Source organism: Heloderma suspectum, chromosome 4, assembly GCF_057233095.1.
Source record: "Heloderma suspectum isolate Gila_16-S chromosome 4, 16-S_ref, whole genome shotgun sequence".
Classification (NCBI taxonomy): Eukaryota; Metazoa; Chordata; class Lepidosauria; order Squamata; family Helodermatidae; genus Heloderma; species Heloderma suspectum.
The window spans coordinates 294849579-294867148 of record NC_139461.1 but is presented as its reverse complement, the minus strand read 5'-3'; the positions used below and the strand labels follow the sequence as shown (position 1 = coordinate 294867148).

The 17570-nt window shown below is 44.5% G+C and overlaps 1 protein-coding gene across 3 annotated transcripts in view; it reads left to right on the top strand.

Annotated features, from left to right (window-relative positions):
- Positions 1-16765, top strand: part of PMEPA1 (prostate transmembrane protein, androgen induced 1) — a 94117-nt gene extending 77352 nt beyond the window's left edge. Inside the window, exons 2-4 of one of the 3 annotated variants that reach the window (XM_084854240.1) lie at positions 2976-3130; positions 15628-15681; positions 15832-16765. In XM_084854240.1, coding sequence (XP_084710366.1) covers positions 2976-3130; positions 15628-15681; positions 15832-16326 — 704 coding nt within the window. In that variant the 3' untranslated portion in view covers positions 16327-16765. Of the gene's footprint in view, positions 1-2975; positions 3131-15627; positions 15682-15774 lie in introns of all 3 variants that reach the window. The other 2 variants (XM_084854239.1, XM_084854238.1) reach the window with 2 other exon arrangements.
- The last annotated feature ends 805 nt before the right edge of the window (positions 16766-17570 follow it).

The following is a 17570-nucleotide window of genomic DNA, read 5'->3' as shown; positions in this document are numbered from 1 at the left end:
TCCTGCCAAAGGCCTGTCCTCTCTTTCTCTTCTCATACTCAACCGAAGTTTAACTAGTAGCCTGTTGTTGCTTGTTCTTGTTTGCTTGGCGGCTTGGGTTGCATTTCTTCCTCTTCCCCCCCCCCCCCGGCCCGCTTCTTTCGCAATACACTTTTGTGCCAACTCAAGCCATTCAAGCTGCCACTGCCAGCTGGCTGAACGGAGCCCTGAATTAAATTACGTCTGGAAGTCTGGTATGTGGATGCCGCTGGGAATGGTTTGGAATCGACGTAGGTTAAGAAAAGCTTTTCCAACGGAAGGGCGAGACTTCGTTGTTGTTGTTTGTATCAGCTGTGTGTCACTCAGTGGATTTGCTTGGTATGGCTGAAATCTGGAGGAATCTCTTGCAGTTTGGGGAGGGCTAGGTGGGCTCCGGGTACATGTTTTGAAAGTTTTGCAGGGTTGGCAAATGTTCCCTTGAGAGAGATTTTAAAAATTGTGTGTAGACTGTGTATTTAATAAAGCTGCAAGCTTTAAGCAGTTAAAGGCACATTTGGGGGGCTGTGTGTGGGGTTTGATTTTTAGGCTTTTTTCTTGGCATGTTACTGTTACAGAGAATAGAAAATATTAAAGGTGGACTTCCCTGCTAGCAGAGAATAATTGCATTACAAGATATTTCACACTTCTTTCTAATATCACCCCACCCCAAAGAAAGCACCTATCTTCAGTGGAGGCTGGTGACTCTGATGTCAGTGGGGCAGTGAATCCCTTCTGATGCGCCTTTATCTTTAAACTGGATTTAGACTGGACAGTCCTTCAAAGGGATGATGGTCCTCTGTAAAAGTGGACACATGGCCACCCTAGATCTGTGTCTAGCGCACTTCTACAAGTGTTGTGTTGGGGTAGGAGAGATACATACTTCAACACGCGGTGGAGGCTGGTGGCTGCGGTGAATCCGCTCCAGGTTTCAGTCAGAACCAGTCAGAACGCTAAAGGAGCTGTCCAAGGTGCAAAGCATTTGATTAAATGTGAAAAGACAGATATTCGGTACCACCTCCCGGATTTTGGGCAACCTTTGGGCTAGATATCTTCAGTGGCTTCTCCTCCTCCTCCTCCTCCTCCTCACTGCTGTCACCACTGCCCATTCACTGCCCTTTCACTTGCCCTATCCACACTACTGCCCAGAGGGTGAAGGCAAGATGAGTAGAAGCTGCTGTTCCTTTTCCTTGCTTCTGTCATTGCTTGTTTGCTTGGACTGGGCAAGTAAACATGCAGTGACAGCAATGACGGTGGAGCAGCAGGGCCAGGAGCCTCTGGGGGCCAGCAGTGGCCCCCTTGCTGGGATGTAAGCCTCAACAGGTGCCTGGCAATGCCAGCAATTTGGCACTAGCACCACAGATGATGGCTGAAGTAACAATTCTTTAATTGATGCCTAGTCCCACTCTCTTGTGCTTGGAAATAAACTAGCTAGCACAGCTTTTAGAATTGTTGCTTACTAGCGAAGGGCTGGATGCACCTGATCTCGTCTGATCTCAGAAGCAAAGCAGGGTCAGCCCTGGTTAGTACTTGGATGGGAGACTGCCTGGGAATCGGGCTTCCTGCATTGAGTAGAGCGTTGGACTCCATGGTCTTCTGGCCCCTTCCAACCCTATGATTCTATGAAACAGTCCAGTTGGAACATGGCTAGCAGCATGGAGGGCTGCCAGTGGAAGCCTGCACCTCTTCCTGACCTGCCTTAATCTGTCCCCTGTTTGGGCCAGAGGACGAGTGGTGCATGACCATCGGTTCAATCCAGTAAACTGTGTGGCTCCTTCTCTTGTTTTGACTATCAGTCCTGTAGTACGCATCATGAGGCAGTGTGAGACAACCACGTACCTTCCATTAAAATTGGCTCCAATGGAGCCAGTCCTCTCCAAAGCCTTGCTTATGATGGATTCAGACGATAAATTTTCTTCTACTGAAATTGATTACACGTTGGCAGTCATGAAGCTTTGCGAGTCCAGTTTGGCTGGACCCATTGAGCCCTGGATCATCTGTAGAGCTCTAACAAAGCTATCAACCACTCTGACACGATGCATTCTACAACCTAGAGTTCTTGCAGCTTTATCTGAAGCAAAGTTAGTGCCCACAGAACCTGCTGTGCATCCTAGCCCTCCAGGCAACCTTGCCTCACTAGATTCCCATGACTTATTCACTGCACAGCGCATTATGGGTTGTGAGAGGAGGGGAGGCTGATTTATTAAACTATTGACTTGGAGAGTGTGCAGGGCAATTGGTTGACATCTCTTTGGCTCTACTTTTATTGTGGCATATTTAGTTTTAGCTGTTGAGAAATTATTTATACTTGAGGAATGACTGATTCAAAACCTGGCTGACTGAATCTTCTTGGAGCAGGGTTGTCACCTGGTTAGTTTTAACCCAGCCTGACTTTGGCATCCTGGACACATTTTTAAGTTTGGTTTCTGTTTTAGGCAATACAAGGGTTGCTACATCCATGTCTTGGTTGGGAAAGATGGATGCTCTACCTCTCTAACTTTGGAGGGTTCTGCTAACCTTTGTACTAAAGGTCGCTTACATTAGCACAACGTCATTTATGCTGGTGCTAATGCCAGACTGGATACTCTTAGCCCTTGGTATTATGTCTGCATTCCTTTTGTATTTGTTCCTTTAAATCAGGGGTGGGCAATTTGTGGCCCTCTGGATGTTTTGGCCTGTGTCTCCCATTAACTCTAGCCAGCATAGCCAATGGTAAGGGATGATGGGAGTTGTAGGCCAAAACATCTGGAGAGCCACAAGTTGCCTGGCCCTGTAGTGGACTCCTGGACATTCTGTGGGTTTGGCAATTTTGAATCCTTGTTGCAAGTTGTTGCAGCTGTACTTCTTCACTTGCATTGTGACACGAAGTACCTTTATAGGGTTTTATTTATTTGGTGCCTTTTCGTATTTTTGGACGTCTCAAAACACGTTGTTTTCTCTTCTCTCCCTCTCTCTTGTAGCGGAGTTGGAGTTTGTACAGATAATCATAATCGTGGTGGTAATGATGGTTATGGTGGTTGTCATCACGTGTCTGCTGAATCACTACAAACTCTCTGCACGTTCCTTCATCAATCGGCACAGCCAAGGGCGGAGGAGAGAGGAGAACCTATCATCAGTAAGTAGGCTGTGCCACCCCTAACCCTCTCCCTGCTCTTTTACCCATTTCAAATTGCTTGCTGTATATGTGTTGCTCACCAGCTGACTGAGGTGGAACAGACTCCCTTTGGAGTCACAAGTGCTCCCCACAATCTCTGCATTCAGGAATGGGGTCAAGATGCATCGTTTTAACTTGGCTTTTTAAATTGTTATGGTTTTTAATGTTTTACTATGTTTTTGATAGTGGGCAGTATCCAGTGCAGCATTACCACTAATGTAAATGACATTGTGCTGGTGTTAAGTGACCTCTAGCACAAAGCCAATAGTGTTTGCAGGCACGACAGGTTTTCCGGGGAAACCTGTCGTGCCAGCAAACTACTGGCTGTGTACTAAAGGTCGCTTACACTAGCACAACGTCATTTATGCTGGTGCTAATGCCAGACTGGATACTCCCCTGTAGTTTTTATTATCTGAATGTTTTGTAAACCACCTCAGTTGGCTTCAGAAAGGCAGTATAGAAATACAAGAGAGAGATGCTTTTGAAACATTAAAAGAATTAAAGATTTTTCAGCTTGATTTTATACCCTTCCCCCCCTCTCGCTGGGAGTGGTCCATTTGTAAACAGGTGTGAAGAGGTAGATTGCTAATGTCTCTCATCTCCACTAATATGGCCAACCTATGGCATCCATGTCACATATGGCAGCAGGGGACTGTGGCACGCCCAGACGGGAGCCGGAGTACACATTTGCCTGCCTGCAGTCTTCCCTGCCTCTCCCATGATGCACTGCTGCCTGCTTCCCAACTCAGTAGGCAAGAGTAGTGGTGGATCACATGTGGTCCTCCAGATGTTGTTGGAGTGCAACTTCCATCAGCCCAGCATAGCCAGTGGTGAGGGTTGATGGGAGCTGTAGTCCAGCCTAGAGGGCCACAAGTAGCTCACTATTGAACTACAGGCAAAATCCCACTATGGCACCAGAAGCTTCATTTGTCATGCAGTGTACATTAGGACAGCACCAGCGTAGCTTGTTTCACATTCTCCCCCCACCCCCAATTGGTGGATTGATTTTGATTATGAGTAGTTTTATTCCACCATTCTATATAAGATGCCCAAGACAGGTAGCAAAATGGAAAGCAACTGAAACAACAGTATATTATTTTAAATAACAATTCAAAACACTAGGTAGTGGAATTACTGTTACTATATTTTGTGAAAATAGCTAAGTAAGTAGAAGCAGCAACATGCTAGATAAATAGCAGCAGCGAATGAGAGGCCATTAAGGGCTCCATCCAATGTCATATGATCAGACATCCACAGTGGAACATCCCTTTGCTCTCCTCCCTCTGGGCGCCCCCCCCAACTCTGCCCGCTAGAGCAGGTTGGGGATGTATGGAGGGCTGCAACAGGAGGGGAAATCCGTTCTACCAGTGGTTTCCTTTCTGCTGGAAGATGGACAATATTGGACACAACCCTCCATTGCCATAACACCAAAGGCCCTCTGCGATAAAAGGTATATAAAATATTGGGGTTGGTTTCCTGGATCAGAGCCCCTTTTCAGTAACAACAGCCATCTTGTTTTAAACACTCTCCAGTCATACAGGTAGGAAGATTTAGGCAGCTGTAAAGCAAAAAGCTTCCACATTAAAAGGAGGTAACACTATGCACGATCTATGGACATACCAAAATTGGCTCTTTCCAAATGCCTCCTTTCTCAATGCAGGCACTAATTACTGGAGGTGTAACTGATGTTGAAGCTTACCTGTCTGCTGTGTCTCTTTGGCTAGCAGAATGTACTGTCACCTTATTTTGTGAAGCTGAATCCCACGGGTTTTCCACCCACAGTCGTCGCCTGTCTAGGAAAGAGGGTGAAGCACTGCATGGGGAAAAATCCACTCACCTGGGCCTACTTGTGTGGATCTGGCATTCATATGCATACTGCCGCCTCTTGCCGACCCACCATCGGGGGGAGCATCTCTGGCAAGCCAGCACCAGCACACCAGCTGCTGGTGCCTGGCTTGGGAAGCCTGCCGCCATTTAAATTCCCCACCGTGCCACCACCGCAGCGTCACTCCTGGAGGAGAAGGCTATCAATAGCTACTAGTTCTGATGGCTCTGTGCTACCTCCAGTTGTTTGGGAACATGGGCAGGAGGGTGCTGTTGCCCTCATGTCCTGCTTGTGGGTTTCCTGGTCGGGCACTGTGTGAACAGAATGCTGGACTAGATGGACCCTCGGTCTGATCCAGCAGGGGTCTTCTTACATTCTTATCACTCCAGGGCCACCATTTACAGTTCCCACAATGCCCCAGAGCAGCGCTACCTAGGGGCCATTGTGGCGAATTCGAATGGCAACTCCATGGTGCCTGGTTCTCATTACAGCATTGCTGTCAGTGGCTGCTGATCACTGCTGACACCAAGTAAGCCCTGGGCTCTACAACATAGAAGGGGACTCACAAGAGGACAGTTTGCTGAGATTCCCCTCAAACCTGGAGTCGGCCCTGATCACCACCACCTTGTGGCAGGCAGGGGAAGAGAGGCCTTGGAGTTTCCGGAAAAACATGTCATCCACTTGCAACACGAGTACAACAGGGGGGTCAAAGGAGTCAGAAATCCATGTGATGTCATGTCCAGAGTATGTGCCCAGAAGTATCTAGGGACAAAAGGAGCCATCCTTATGAAGCCTCATAGTCTAGTCCGAACATGCAGCAGATTGAGGTGGTGGAGTCATGAGGTGATTGTTGTGGCCTCTTTAACTCCAAACTGGGGGGGGGGGCTTGTGGGCATGCTCCCTCAGATATAATGACTCCGTGCAAGAAGAAAACCAGTGCATCAAGGGGGAAAAGTTCTAGTCCATCCTTCACCCAGATTCTTATTTATCTACTTATTGCATAGGGGCGTATCCAAAATGTTATTTTCCCCCTCCCATCCACTTGCAATTATAGAATCATAGAATAGTGGAGTTGGAAGGGGCCTATAAGACCATCAAGTCCAACCCCCTGCTCAGTGCAGGAATCCAAGCCAGAGCATCCCTGACAGATGGCTGTCCAGCCTCATCTTGAATGCCTCCAGTGTGGGAGATCCCACCACCTCCCTAGTCATTGGTTCCATTGTCATATTGCTCTAACAGTCAGGAAGTTTTTCCTGATGTTCAGCCAGAACCTGGCTTCCTGTAAGTTGAGCCCATTCTTCTGTGTCCTGCACTCTGGGATGATCGAGAAGAGATCCTGGCCTTCCTCTCTGTGACAACCTTTCAAGTACTTGAAGAGCGCTATCCTATCTCCCCTCTGTCTTCTCTTCTCAAGGCTAAACTTGCCCAGTTCTTTCAGTCTCTCTTCATAGGGCTTTGTTTCCAGTCCCCTGATCATCTTCATTGCCCTCCTCTGAACCCTCTCCAGCTTGTCTTCATCCTTCTTAAAGTGCGGTGCGGTGCCCAGAACTGGACACAGTACTCCAGAAGAGGCCTAACCAGTGCTGAGTAGAGGGGAACTAGTAAAGTCCATTTTACCTGCCACCTCAATCCTACTTCATGTGCAGATCTAGATATAGACAGTGGAGGTGCTCTGCACCTTGGATAGTTCCGTTAGAGTTCTGACTGGTTCTGACTTGAAACCCAGAGCAGATCCACTGCCCCACTGACATTGGAGCCACCAGCCTCCACTGAATATAGAATGTATTGCTGAAGGACTCTATATTTCATAGGTTACACTGAAGAGCAAAAGCTTCATAATTTAAAAGAAATCAAAGAATTATGTTGTGGTTGCAATCTGCCTATTGCCAGTATATAATGACGAATTTGTGGTTTTGCTGGGTGCATTCTTATAAAGGGCAGCAAAGCTCCCTCTAGTGGGTAAAATCAAAAGCACACTGCATGCAGATCAACATATAGAATCGTAAATTGGTTAGAGTTGGAGCGGTCTTGTCCAAAGATGGTCTTTGTCCATCTAGTCCAAACCCCTACTCAGTGCAGAAAATCCAAAGCTAGAGCATCTCCAACAGATAGCTATCTAACCTTAGGTTCAAGAACCCCAGTGAGGTGGTTCCACTGTCCAACTGTTCTTACCATCAAGATGCTTCTTTTAATGTTCATCCGAAATCTCCCTTCCTGTAACTTAAGCCTGTTAGCTTTGTCCCTCTTCTGTGTGGCAGCCCTTTATGCATTTGAAGAGGGCTGTCATGTCCCCATCTCCCTCACTGAAAACGGATCGCTATTTTGCAGTTGAAATTTGCAGACAAGGGGGTGGGTGAGATGATCTGGATTGAGCCCATGGTGGATGGGGGAAGGATTGAAGCCCCCACTCACCCCCACACTAGGGTTGTGATCTGGATCAGGCCCCTTGTGCCTTCTCTAGAGTAAAAATGAAAACAAGAGGACACAGATACTATAGCTACATCTTGAGCTGTTTTGGTCCTCAGTCCTCTGTTCTCCAGCCTATATTCCTTCACCATTTCCATACCATTGACCATCTTCATTGACCTCTTCTGAACCTGTTCTGATTTCTCCGTATCCTTCTTAAAGTGCATTATCCAGAACTGGACACAGTACTCCAGATAATGTCTGACTAGTGCAGAGTAAAGTGGAACTATTCCTTCTTGGCACTTGGAAACTATGGCTGTCCTTCTGGGCCACTTCAGGCACTGCTTTTTCATTGGCTTTAAGTGGACACCTAAAAATGTGAGTATGATCATTCAGATACAATTCTCAGGGAACCATGATTGATGCAACTCCTTCTTGAGCATACCCTTGATGGCAAACTAGTGTAATGTGTGAAATGCCCCTCTGAATAACAGACCCTTACCTAGATTTTTGGAGAGTTATTGCCAGTCAGAGTAGACCAGGGGCAGGCAATCTGGCGCACTCCAGATGTTTTGGACTACCACTCCCATCGTCCCCTGGCCACTGGCTATGCTGGTTAGGGCTGATGGTAGATATTATCCAAACATCTGCAGGACACCAGGTTGTCTATCCCTGGACTGAAGTAGATGAGCCAATGGCACTCTCTGTAAGGCAGCTTCATGTGTCTAATTGGAGAAGCTTTCTTTCAAGACACCTATGCTTAGCTCATCCTCCGACATTTTCACACATTGTAAAGCAGTGGGAGTTTGCACACTACTGTCTACTGAAAGGAAGGTGGGAGCAGCCTCTGTTGGACATGATATGATTTGTCTTTCCACTGGGTAATGAACGATGGCAGGTCGAAAATGGTTTTCCAGCATTCACTGCTATTTCAGGGCATGTGCTGTAGACCAGGCTGGCTTCGTTCAGGCTGATAAGACCAAGACAGGACCCCTGGGCAGGAGCCTTTATGCAGGGCTTATAAGATTTAAGCGACATTTTGAACTAACTCTCCTGTTTTTTGTTGATGGTAAGAATCCTACATCCAGGACAACTTAGTCACTTCAGCATTGTTACTGTTTTTGTGCCTTTCATAGCTGCATGGCAGAAAGAAATTCAACTAGTGTATTTCCATGTCAGAAAAAAACAGTGTAAGCAGAATTTCTACTTGCCTTGGAACAGATCCTCCTCTGATCACCTAAAGCAGCTTAGTAGCTCCTGCTATGTAGTATAGCTGGAGTTTAATCACTCTTTTTTTTTTTTGCATTGACAGTGGTAGGGAGAGGAAGCTAAAGAATGTTAACAGCTCTTGTTCTAACCTGCATGGAACAATCAGGCAGTTTGTTTTTAATCCTTTTGTAAATCATCCTGAATAGTGTTTGTCTACAGCTGGGGTCTCTAGTGTGGTGCCTGTGGGCACCATTACGCCCATGGACGCCTCTCTTGGCACCCACCAGGCTCCCTGAATTTTATTTTATCAAGGTTTAAAATAATAACAACCTGGGAGGTTAGCATGCTGCAAAGCAAAGGGCTGCCATCCCATGCCAGGATGGTTTTGAACCCATCTTCATTTGGGTTCAAAAGGGTAGTTTTGTGTTTTGGAGCTCAGACACCACCTTTGCCTTGTTCTCCGTTTCTTGACCAAGTTACTTGTTTTTGAGCCTCATCATGTTGCCTTCTGTGAAGTGGGTCCTAGAGCAGAAAACTGTGGGTCCAAAGGATGGTTTTGTGTTCTGGAGCTCAGAACCCCACTTCTGCCTTCCACTTAGGTTCTTGAACAAGTTAGTTTTCTTCTGCTCTCATCAGTTTGCCTTCTGGGAAATGAGTGCTTTGTGACTGTCCATGCCCACCATGGCAGCCATTTTGTGAACAGTCAGGCCCTTCTCCCATGGTAGCCATTTTGTGAGAGCACCCACAACACACACTCAAATGTGTCCACTGACCAGAAATGTTTGGGTACCCCAGCCCTACAGAAAGGAGACCTAATACATTTGTTGTTCATAATTATTTATTATGATCTTAAAAAAAAAAAAGAGCCAGGGCAAGCCTTACCATGGACCAATTCAAGCAGTTGCACTGAGTAGCAGGCCCAGGGGTGCCATTTTTCTGCCTTCGATCTCAATTTCTGGCTGTAACTTTATTTAATAGATAATATTAAATTGCATTTAATAAATTGGGAGAGGAGGCATTATTTTGACCTTTTGCTTCAGCTGTGAAAACTGTAAGGCTGGCTCTGGAAACTTTAATCTGGATGAATGTACCCAGAATAAATGTAATGCAGGTTTGTTCTGTGCAAAGGAGGCATAGCAGGGAAGCAGTTTTCCCTTAAACGTAGCAGGGAAAATAGATGCTCCAAAGCTCCAGCTTTCTAACAGCATGGCAACCTTCAGCTGCCTCCATCCACCTCTTTCCCCACACTAGAGTATTCAATCTGACACCAGCCCAAAGAATTGGAGGAGCAGATGGAATAATGCAATGACATTGCCCACTGCTAAATTAAATATAAACCAGCGAGCATAAGGCAGTGATATACTCACCACTTAGTAAATCTGCCCAATGGGATGATGAAAAATAAACATTTGTATGTCTCATGGTGATTCCCTCCTCTGCCCAGTATTATATACTGTTAGCAAGCCAATCTTTAAGCCAGCTAACTTGAATGCTTTAGGTGCCACCTTGCCCTTGCATAGCACATGGCTGCCACTCTGAAGGGCAGTTCACATTTCTTACTTTCCCTCTTCTAAGCAACAGGATATGAAGCGTACAGATAATCATTCAGGACCTGCTGCCATCATTATTGAAGGGCTGGCAAAACCAAGCAAGGTGCTTGTGGCTACCTCTTGGGGGCAAGGTAAACCCTAGGCATGCAAAGATGCAACCATCAAAGCCACAGTTACCACTACCTAGCAGCTCTATGTATGTGCTGTATAGAGAACAGGTACATTTTAAGAGCTACTGCCACTACATATTTACACAAAAGTTAGTCCTGAGTTCAATGCAGTTTACTCTCAAGTAAGTGTGCACAGAATTGCAACCTTAGAGAAATCATATATGAACCAGGAAATCTCCAGCTGAACACTAGCCACTATCATGGAACTCATAATGGAGATAATATTGGCCTGCCTTACAGGAATGTTGCAACTACTACTGATTTGGTACATGTCAAGTGTGTTGAATGTTTCTAAAGCATTCTATAAATGCAAAAGTGTTAGTAGGTGACATTGTCCCTACCAAGGAGCGTTATAATCTCAGTAGGGGTAATATGTTTGCACAATCATTTTTTAACAGGGAAATCTCACCACAAGGTTAAAAAAAGAAGGATTCCTATTATTCTGCCATGATTACTTGTTCTTTAAATGAAGCCTCGCTGGGTGAAACAGAGAGAACTACATTAAAAACTTTCCCTGAAAATTAACAGTACACTTCTGATGTTATTGTGAAGAATTTCACACTTCCCCCCCGACACAATCATACAACATTATCTCTGTTTTTCTACCGTTTGGGGGTGCATTTATATGTGTGCCTCTAGTTTCTTTGTTGTGGTTTTTGTGCATTTTAATTTAAAAGTGCAAACTAAGATTCAAACAGATCAAGTGACTGACTAATTCCCCAGCTACGTACAACAGCCTTCTGAAATATGGATGTTGCATTCACTCAAATGTTGCAACTCAATTAATATGCCATATAAAACCAACATTGGTAATCCATTATCTTTAATTCCAAAGTAGTCCCTTATCTTATATGTAGCATTTTTGAGACAAGATTTACTATAAAACAGAAGGAAGGGGAAAGCATCTGGAACATCATTTCCATATAAATCACTTCTTTTCCCCCCTTCTGGTAGCAGCACCGCCTTGAGGTTTGTGTGCACAGTCCAGGTTGAAAAAGAAACACAACATAATAGAATGAATTTGTTAGGCAATTGGTGCCATACATAAGGCAACAAAATATATTTCGAGAGCCAGTGTGGTGTAGTGGCAAGTGTGTTGGACTAGGAGCTGGGAGATCCGGGTTCTAGTCCCCACTCGGCCATGGAAGCTCACTGGGTGACTTTGGGCCAGTCAGACTCTCAGCCCAACCCACTGTTGTTGTTGTGAGGATAAAATGGAGAGGAGGAGGATAATGTAAGCCGCCTTGGGTTCCTTGCAAGAGGAAAAAAGGCAGGGTATAAATGCAATAAATAAATAAATATTGCATATTACACCAGCACTGCAGCCCATGAATTTGCACTCTGGGTATATAATTGGGGGGTGGGGGGATTGTTTTGACTTTTAAAACCACATTCGTTTCATTATACCTTTTGGTTTTCATTTTTTCCCATTGATTTCAACAAAGACGCATCCTGTCTTCTGCGGCCTATAATGTTGGTGTTTCCTGTCCAAATCACATGAAATGTGCCGGCCTTGTATGGCTCCCCATGGGCATCATATCTGCCAGCTTTCAGGCAGATTGAACTAAAATGATGTGGAAAACAAATTTTCTTTTACACCCATTCAATTTTGATTTTTTACATTAATTTACATTAAATGGGGGCGCATTTGCTTTATCTTTCAATTTCAAATAAATTCACTCCCCTAATTGGCTCAAATGGCCCTAGATTATTGGGCTTGGAATAAGAACATGAGAACTGCCTCGTTCAATCAAACCAAGGGCCATCAAGACCAGATGCCCCAGGGAAGTTCATAGAGAAGTCGTCGTGGAGGGAATCATCCAAAAAAAAATTTGCACCATATATTTATAGTTAGGTGCAGCCTCAGAATATGGGTGATAGATCTATAAATGTCTCCCCTCCATGAATTTGACTAATCCTTGCTTTAAATAATGGTGCAAAAACTGCACCACAGAAGCCCTGTCTGATGGTCCCCAGACCCCCCAGTCCCTCCCAAACAAACCAGGGGGGAAGGAAAAATGCTCTAGCAATAGGCTCTATGGTTCTTGCCATGGAAGCCTCATTGCTAGAGCATCCTAGGAAGCCATGCTCAAAGGCTCTGGCCTGCTTCCTAGGATGCTCTAAGAGTGGGACTTCCATGGCAGGAACTATAGAGCTTATTCCTAGAGTGTTTTTTCCTCTTGGAAAAGTTGTCAGAAAAACCTCCAAGAGACAGTGTGTGGGGTATAAGGATGCTTGAGCCGGAGAGTCGATTAGAGGAGTGGGAGGGGCTAGGAGCCATGATTCCTGGATGATTAGGTGGATTGAGAACTGAGGTTTCTAGGAGGAGTGTTGGTTTTATCTGATCAATGCCAGTGGCAGGTGCCTGAAATGCTCTTGGGCAGAAGGTGGATTTGTGTGCGTGCATGTATGCACATTTGTGTGTGTGCATGTATGCACATCAGCAGACACCCAATGTGGCCCTGGGGGCCAAAAGCGTTGTTCACCCCCGCTTTAAAGCCATGTTTTTGATGGTTTTGAGTCGCATGGCTTCACTTCACAACCCCCATTTTAACCAATCCTTTTGTTTCTGAGAGAACCTCCTTTTGAAATAAAACATGACTGCATTTGACTTTCTGGACAACTTCCCAATTGCATAAAAGCTGAATTTGATAGTATTGTGGTCACTGCTTCCAGGTGGTTATCTCTTGTACCAGATCTTAGGAGCCCCTCCAAAATCTCTGGTTTTATGACCTTTCGTTTTTTCAAGGGGTCACAAGTTGAAATAAAGGCAAAATTGGGATGCAGACAGTTGTTGACTGGGATTAACTAAATGTGGATTCACCTCTTAAATAGTTGCTAAGATTCCAAGCTTGTCTTGGACATGGGGAGGAGTAGTAGTTCTTATTTAAAAAGAGCCTACGCTAGGAGCTGTACAGTCTCTGCAAAAAAACTTACAGTTCAACAAACAAGACACAGAAAGGACAGGGAAATGGAGGGAACAGAAGGAAGTTCCACATTTGTTTCATTTTGGAACTATTCTATTTATTTACTTAAAATGTTTCTAGGCTGCCTTTCAGAACAGGAGGTCTCTCCCCAAGGCAGCTTACAACAATAAAATTCATGTAAAAACTGATATGGTAATAAAATGGCAAACATTTATAAAAACAAGCACTAGCAAAACCTAAAACACAATTGCAGTTCGATAAAATACAGTTGGGGGAATGCATTGTTGAATTGCAAGTTAATGATGGATTGCTTCTGAATCAGGAGTGAGAGACAAGTTGAATAGACGCACCAAAGACTTGATATGTGCTTGACTTCGGTCGAGGATGACTTGCATGCTGCAGACCTGAGTCGCTTTTAGAACATATTGCCAAGATCTGTCAAGCTAACAACTCCAGTAGAGTTTCATGACATGAACATGACTTGTAATGATCTTATTGGTTAAGCAATAAATTAAAGATGGAAAGATGTGGACATGGAATTGATTTTCCTCTTTAATGTTTATCTACTTCTACTTTTTGTTGACCTAACTTACCTTTAGGGATGGACAAATCTGCTTTGCTTTCTATAAAGCTAACGTGTTTTCAAGCACAACTTCATTCTCTCCCATTTTGACATCAGTTTACAAAAATGTCCTCATGAAAATATGCATTTTTGTATGCAGTTTCCCCTAATATATGCTTCATGGTGGCCCTGTCCCCTCCTTTATAGAGGACAGTCCCGTATTTGAAGTTGCCCATCAAGAGTTAACATCTGGACAGTAGACTGAACAGGCAGGGCACACAGGTCATCCAGTCATAGTCTTCCCCACTATGGACAAATGATTGTATTTATATTTAGATTACAATAATTATTTAATTGAAGTACACAAATGTTATGCAAAAATCTATGTGCTTTGGTTTTGATGATGCAGATCCTCTTTTTTGGCATTGTTGTAAATGGCCACCCTAACTCCAACATATAGAGTCTTGGGGCCTGAGACATTCTGGGGTAATAAAGGTGGTGAGGGCTGCTGCCACCACTTTGCCCAGCACTTTTCTCCTGGGCAGCAGAGTGAAAAAAAAATAAAATAAGAACAAAAAGGGAAGACTGTATCGGACTGTATTTGTCCTACCATGCCAGGTGCTGGCGCTGGGCTTTCGCACTGCTGGACATGTGTATATCTGAAGCAGACAAAAAGATGCTGTTTGTCTTATCATCTAGCATGATTAGTATAATGATGTCGCTAAGAGTAGGGTTATACGGATTGTGTGAAGTCCACTGTGTCTGTATTTCACAGGTTGTCAGGCTCCTTTCATTCCATTGTTTGTCCATTGATGGAATGGGGGGGTAGTTTTCAAATGTGCACAAAATTTCCCACAAAATGCACACATCCCCCAAATGCACATTTTCACACTGTAGCCTATGGGGGAAATGCACATTTTCAGCTGGTTTTTTTTTTTTTTTTTAAATCATATTTTTCTATGGTGAAATTTGCACAAAATCCCCAAACGTTAGAAAAATGGTCCACAAGTCTGTGCGGGGGAAGCCGGTCTGCTGTGGAATCCGTGGGTCAGGTTCATAAAAATTTGAACTCATTTGGTTCCGTTGCAGGTTTCTCTAGCTAAGAGTGTAAGCTGTGGAACTGGAAAGGCCCAGTTCAAATCTTGCCTCAGCCAAAAACATTGAGCTGTTGTTAGGCAAACTACTACGCTGACCACCTCAAACCCTGCCCCACCCCCGCCCCCCCACGTACACACGCCTTAGGAAGCCACCTTGTCAGTGGAGGCTGGTGGTTTCAGTGTCAGTGAGGCGATGAATCCACTCCAGGTTTCAGTCAGAACTCTAAAGGAGCTGTTTGGGGGCTAGGGCCCAGCACCTTGGAGAGCTCCTTTAGAGTTCTGCCTGGTTCTGACTGAAACCTGGAGTGGATTCATCGCCCCACTGACATCGGAGCTACCAGCCTCCACTGCACCTTATGCTGGCTCATCTAGCTCAGCACTGTCTAAATTGCCTGGCAGCGTCTTTCCAGGTTTTCAGACAAGGGCCTTCAGTAACCCCACCTGGAGATGCCAAGGATTGAACCTGGCACTATCTGTACGCAAGGCGTGTGTTCTCCTACTCAGCTACAACCCTCCCGATATGGAGGCTGATTGTACTGGTCTACCTCACAAGGCTGTTGTAAGGACTACTGAGATAATGTGGGAGAAGCATTTTAAACATTTGAAGCACACTGTATAAATATTAAGTATTAATATATTTACGGGGGCGGGGGAGTAAGTTGCACCACCCAGTAGGAATGCTCAAACTTCTCCGTATTCTTTCCAATTTTAGGAAGGAAGCTTGTGGCCTTCGGAAAGCACAGTGTCAGGAAACGGTGTAACAGAGGTAAGGAGCAGCATCAAAATCTAGTATGAAGCACAGCTTCTTGACTTGCACATTCAACATGCTGGTCATATCTTTCCATTCTCTTCTCTCCAGCAGCAGGTCTACACACCGAGACCTACAGACAGACTAACTGTTCCATCCTTCTTGCAGAGGGACCGTTTTAACAGATTCCAACCAACCTATCCTTACATGCAGCATGAAATTGACCTGCCGCCCACCATCTCTCTGTCAGATGGAGAAGAGCCCCCTCCTTACCAGGGGCCCTGCACTCTGCAGCTCCGAGATCCAGAGCAGCAAATGGAACTGAACCGGGAGTCAGTCCGAGCGCCTCCCAACAGAACCATCTTTGACAGTGACCTGATAGATAATTCAGTATATGGCGGCCCATGCCCTCCAAGCAGCAACTCGGGCATCAGTGCTACCTGCTACGGCAGCAATGGCAGGATGGAAGGGCCGCCTCCCACGTACAGTGAGGTCATAGGTCATTTCCCGGGCTCGACATTTTACCAGCACCAGCAGAACAACAGCGGGATGCCCTCGATACTCGAGGGGGGCAGACTCCACTCTTCTTCGCAGATCAGTAGCCTCGAGAGCACAATGGCATGGAACAAAGATAAAGAGAAACAAAAAGGGCACCCCTTTTAAAAAAAGAAAAGAAAAAAAGAATGGAATAAAACACTCTGCACTTCTTGTTAATGGGTAGGGGGGAGAGATATTGAGTGACGGGGAAGCAGTGTATGAAGCGAAACACCCTTCTCCACCTCTGTGTAGTATAAATATTTACATGTTATGTTTGGGTCTGAATGCACAAGCCAACAAAGCTTGCAAAAACATTTCTTTGTTGAGCTCTGTCTAGAAGTTGTTTTTTTAAGAAATAAGAAATCTTCGGCAGTCCTTCCCCCCCCCTTTCCCTTAGTTTTGTTTCTAGTTGAGCTGCGTGTGTGAATGCTACAATTTTTTTGTTTATTTCACTTAACTTTAAAGACAAAAATATTTGCACAAAAACGTTTGTTTAAAGATCTGCAATATATATATATATAAATATATATTAAAAAAGAGAAACTGTATGTGTGTTGGGGAAGCAGGAGTATTTTTATATTAGAAGAGGCCTATTGAGAGAAAAAAAGTTTTTGTTGTGTTTTTCTGAACTAGAATAAAAACATGGCAATTTTGAGAGCCAACTCAAAAAAGCATGTATTACATTGTAAAAAAAAAAAAGAGAGAAACAAAAAACAAAAAAAAACAAGCAGGGGTTTAGAGTTATTTATATAAATGTTGAAATTTTGCACTATTTTTTAATATAAATGTGTAAGTGCTTGTGTTGGTCAAAAACCTCTTGTCATGTCTACCACAAAACTGTTAAGGGAAATATGTTGAAGTGAAGATTAAACAGAATCATGAGGGAGGGAACGCGCCTATCCGACTGAAATCACAGACCAGTAAGGAACATTGTGCAAAGATTGCATCTTGTGCAATTTTTTTAACTCTTCAGAGCCACATAAGCATGTGTCAGACCTGAAGTAGCTCTATGACACCTGACCGTAGGTATAGTCAGCTACCTGTAACAATACCCGATTACAAAATGTACATATACTGCATTAGTTGTGAAGGGTGCATGTGTGTGTGTGTAGAATGCCCCTTTTCTTATTTAAAACAATAACAAGGGAGTGTCTGTCTGTCTTGTCTGTCTCTCTCTCTGAGTTTTTTTTTAAAGGGGAAAGAGGCTATTTATATACATGTGTGTGCACTCTTCCCAAATGACATAGTGCCTGTATATTTCATTTTATTCTGTTTTGTACTTGGGTGTCTGTTACCAGGGTCATCATGCAGCACAAGAATCCACTCTTGTATATTCCCTATGAAATCAAAATTTCGGGTACTTCCAGACA